Source organism: Corvus brachyrhynchos, unplaced genomic scaffold, assembly GCF_000691975.1.
Source record: "Corvus brachyrhynchos isolate BGI_N302 unplaced genomic scaffold, ASM69197v1 scaffold303, whole genome shotgun sequence".
Classification (NCBI taxonomy): Eukaryota; Metazoa; Chordata; class Aves; order Passeriformes; family Corvidae; genus Corvus; species Corvus brachyrhynchos.
In genome coordinates this window covers 12,454-16,066 of record NW_008237429.1, presented here as the reverse complement: position 1 = coordinate 16,066, position 3,613 = coordinate 12,454, and the positions used below count along the sequence as shown (strand labels likewise).

Genomic DNA, 3,613 nt, shown 5'->3' with positions numbered 1-3,613 from the left:
GGGAATGAGAGTGGGAAAAATGGGAATTAGAGCCGGAAAATGGGAATTAGAGTGGGAAAAATGGGAATGAGAGTGGGAAAAATGGGAATGGGAGTGGGAAAAATGGGAATTAGAGCCGGAAAAATGGGAATGAGAGCGGGAAAATGGGAATTAGAGTGGGAAAAATGGGATCCAGGGAGCCCTGCACCCACCAGTACTCGTAGAGCTGGGAAAATGGGAATTAGAGTGGGAAAAACGGGAATGAGAGTGGGAAAAACGGGAATGAGAGCTGGAAAAATGGGAATGGGAGCGGGAAAATGGGAATGAGAGCAGGAAAAATGGGAATGGGAGTGGGAAAAATGGGAATTAGAGTGGGAAAAATGGGAATGAGAGTGGGAAAACGGGATCCAGGGAGCCCTGCACCCACCAGCACCCGTAGAGCTGGGAAAAACGGGAATGAGAGCCGGAAAAACGGGAATTAGAGTGGGAAAAACGGGAATTAGAGTGGGAAAAATGGGAATTAGAGCTGGGAAAATGGGAATTACAGGCAGGCATTACAGGCAGGAAAACCCAGGAATCCCAGCAGGAAACCCAGGAATCCCAGCAGGAAAACCGGGAATCCCAGCAGGAAAACCGGGAATCCCAGCAGGAAAACCGGGAATCCCGGCCGCAATCCAGGCTCCATTCCCGGCACATCCCAGCTCCCGCTTCCCTCCCCGTTGTCCCTCTGAGGAGGCAATTCCCGCTTTTCCCGCTTTTCCTGCTCCTCCTGCTTTTCCCACTTTTCCCGCTTTTCCCGCTTTTCCCGTTTTTCCCACTTTTCCCATTCTTCCCATTTTTCCCGCTTTTCCCGTTTTTCCCACTTTTCCCATTCTTCCCATTTTTCCCGCTTTTCCCGTTTTTCCCACTTTTCCCATTCTTCCCATTTTTCCCGCTTTTCCCGTTTTTCCCACTTTTCCCATTCTTCCCATTTTTCCCGCTTTTCCCGTTTTTCCCACTTTTCCCATTCTTCCCATTTTTCCCGCTTTTCCCGTTTTTCCCACTTTTCCCATTCTTCCCATTTTTCCCGCTTTTCCCGTTTTTCCCACTTTTCCCATTCTTCCCATTTTTCCCGCTTTTCCCGTTTTTCCCACTTTTCCCATTCTTCCCATTTTTCCCGCTTTTCCCGTTTTTCCCACTTTTCCCATTCTTCCCATTTTTCCCGCTTTTCCCGTTTTTCCCACTTTTCCCATTCTTCCCATTTTTCCCGCTTTTCCCGTTTTTCCCACTTTTCCCATTCTTCCCATTTTTCCCGCTTTTCCCGTTTTTCCCACTTTTCCCATTCTTCCCATTTTTCCCGCTTTTCCCGTTTTTCCCACTTTTCCCATTCTTCCCATTTTTCCCGCTTTTCCCGTTTTTCCCACTTTTCCCATTCTTCCCATTTTTCCCGCTTTTCCCGTTTTTCCCACTTTTCCCATTCTTCCCATTTTTCCCGCTTTTCCCGTTTTTCCCACTTTTCCCATTCTTCCCATTTTTCCCGCTTTTCCCGTTTTTCCCACTTTTCCCATTCTTCCCATTTTTCCCGCTTTTCCCGTTTTTCCCACTTTTCCCATTCTTCCCATTTTTCCCGCTTTTCCCGTTTTTCCCACTTTTCCCATTCTTCCCATTTTTCCCGCTTTTCCCGTTTTTCCCACTTTTCCCATTCTTCCCATTTTTCCCGCTTTTCCCGTTTTTCCCACTTTTCCCATTCTTCCCATTTTTCCCGCTTTTCCCGTTTTTCCCACTTTTCCCATTCTTCCCATTTTTCCCGCTTTTCCCGTTTTTCCCACTTTTCCCATTCTTCCCATTTTTCCCGCTTTTCCCGTTTTTCCCACTTTTCCCATTCTTCCCATTTTTCCCGCTTTTCCCGTTTTTCCCACTTTTCCCATTCTTCCCATTTTTCCCGCTTTTCCCGTTTTTCCCACTTTTCCCATTCTTCCCATTTTTCCCGCTTTTCCCGTTTTTCCCACTTTTCCCATTCTTCCCATTTTTCCCGCTTTTCCCGTTTTTCCCACTTTTCCCATTCTTCCCATTTTTCCCGCTTTTCCCGTTTTTCCCACTTTTCCCATTCTTCCCATTTTTCCCGCTTTTCCCGTTTTTCCCACTTTTCCCATTCTTCCCATTTTTCCCGCTTTTCCCGTTTTTCCCACTTTTCCCATTCTTCCCATTTTTCCCGCTTTTCCCGTTTTTCCCACTTTTCCCATTCTTCCCATTTTTCCCGCTTTTCCCGTTTTTCCCACTTTTCCCATTCTTCCCATTTTTCCCGCTTTTCCCGTTTTTCCCACTTTTCCCATTCTTCCCATTTTTCCCGCTTTTCCCGTTTTTCCCACTTTTCCCATTCTTCCCATTTTTCCCGCTTTTCCCGTTTTTCCCACTTTTCCCATTCTTCCCATTTTTCCCGCTTTTCCCGTTTTTCCCACTTTTCCCATTCTTCCCATTTTTCCCGCTTTTCCCGTTTTTCCCACTTTTCCCATTCTTCCCATTTTTCCCGCTTTTCCCGTTTTTCCCACTTTTCCCATTCTTCCCATTTTTCCCGCTTTTCCCGTTTTTCCCACTTTTCCCATTCTTCCCATTTTTCCCGCTTTTCCCGTTTTTCCCACTTTTCCCATTCTTCCCATTTTTCCCGCTTTTCCCGTTTTTCCCACTTTTCCCATTCTTCCCATTTTTCCCGCTTTTCCCGTTTTTCCCACTTTTCCCATTCTTCCCATTTTTCCCGCTTTTCCCGTTTTTCCCACTTTTCCCATTCTTCCCATTTTTCCCGCTTTTCCCGTTTTTCCCACTTTTCCCATTCTTCCCATTTTTCCCGCTTTTCCCGTTTTTCCCACTTTTCCCATTCTTCCCATTTTTCCCGCTTTTCCCGTTTTTCCCACTTTTCCCATTCTTCCCATTTTTCCCGCTTTTCCCGTTTTTCCCACTTTTCCCATTCTTCCCATTTTTCCCGCTTTTCCCGTTTTTCCCACTTTTCCCATTCTTCCCATTTTTCCCGCTTTTCCCGTTTTTCCCACTTTTCCCATTCTTCCCATTTTTCCCGCTTTTCCCGTTTTTCCCACTTTTCCCATTCTTCCCATTTTTCCCGCTTTTCCCGTTTTTCCCACTTTTCCCTCTCTTCCCGCCCTGCACCCACCAGTACTCGTAGAGCTGGGAAAAACGGGAATGAGAGCCGGAAAAACGGGAATTAGAGCCGGAAAATGGGAATGAGAGTGGGAAAAATGGGAATGAGAGTGGGAAAACGGGATCCAGGGAGCCCTGCACCCACCAGCACCCGTAGAGCTGGGAAAAACGGGAATGAGAGCCGGAAAAACGGGAATTAGAGTGGGAAAAACGGGAATTAGAGTGGGAAAAATGGGAATTAGAGCTGGGAAAATGGGAATTAGAGCTGGGAAAATGGGAATTACAGGCAGGCATTACAGGCAGGAAAACCCAGAAATCCCAGCAGGAAAACCGGGAATTCCAGCAGGAAAACCGGGAATCCCGGCCGCAATCCAGGCTCCATTCCCGGCACATCCCAGCTCCCGCTTCCCTCCCCGTTGTCCCTCTGAGGAGGCAATTCCCGCTTTTCCCGCTTTTCCCGCTTTTCCTGCTCCTCCTGCTCTTCCCGCTTTTCCCACTTTTCCCG

The 3,613-nt window shown here is 47.3% G+C and overlaps 1 protein-coding gene across 2 annotated transcripts in view; it reads right to left on the bottom strand.

Annotated features, from left to right (window-relative positions):
• NCSTN (nicastrin) overlaps positions 1 to 3,613 on the bottom strand; it is a 15,748-nt gene that overhangs the window by 3,608 nt on the left and 8,527 nt on the right. Inside the window, exon 4 of one of the 2 annotated variants that reach the window (XM_017731153.1) lies at positions 171 to 205. In XM_017731153.1, coding sequence (XP_017586642.1) covers positions 171 to 205 — 35 coding nt within the window. Of the gene's footprint in view, positions 1 to 160; positions 206 to 3,613 lie in introns of both variants that reach the window. The other variant, XM_017731152.1, reaches the window with a different exon arrangement.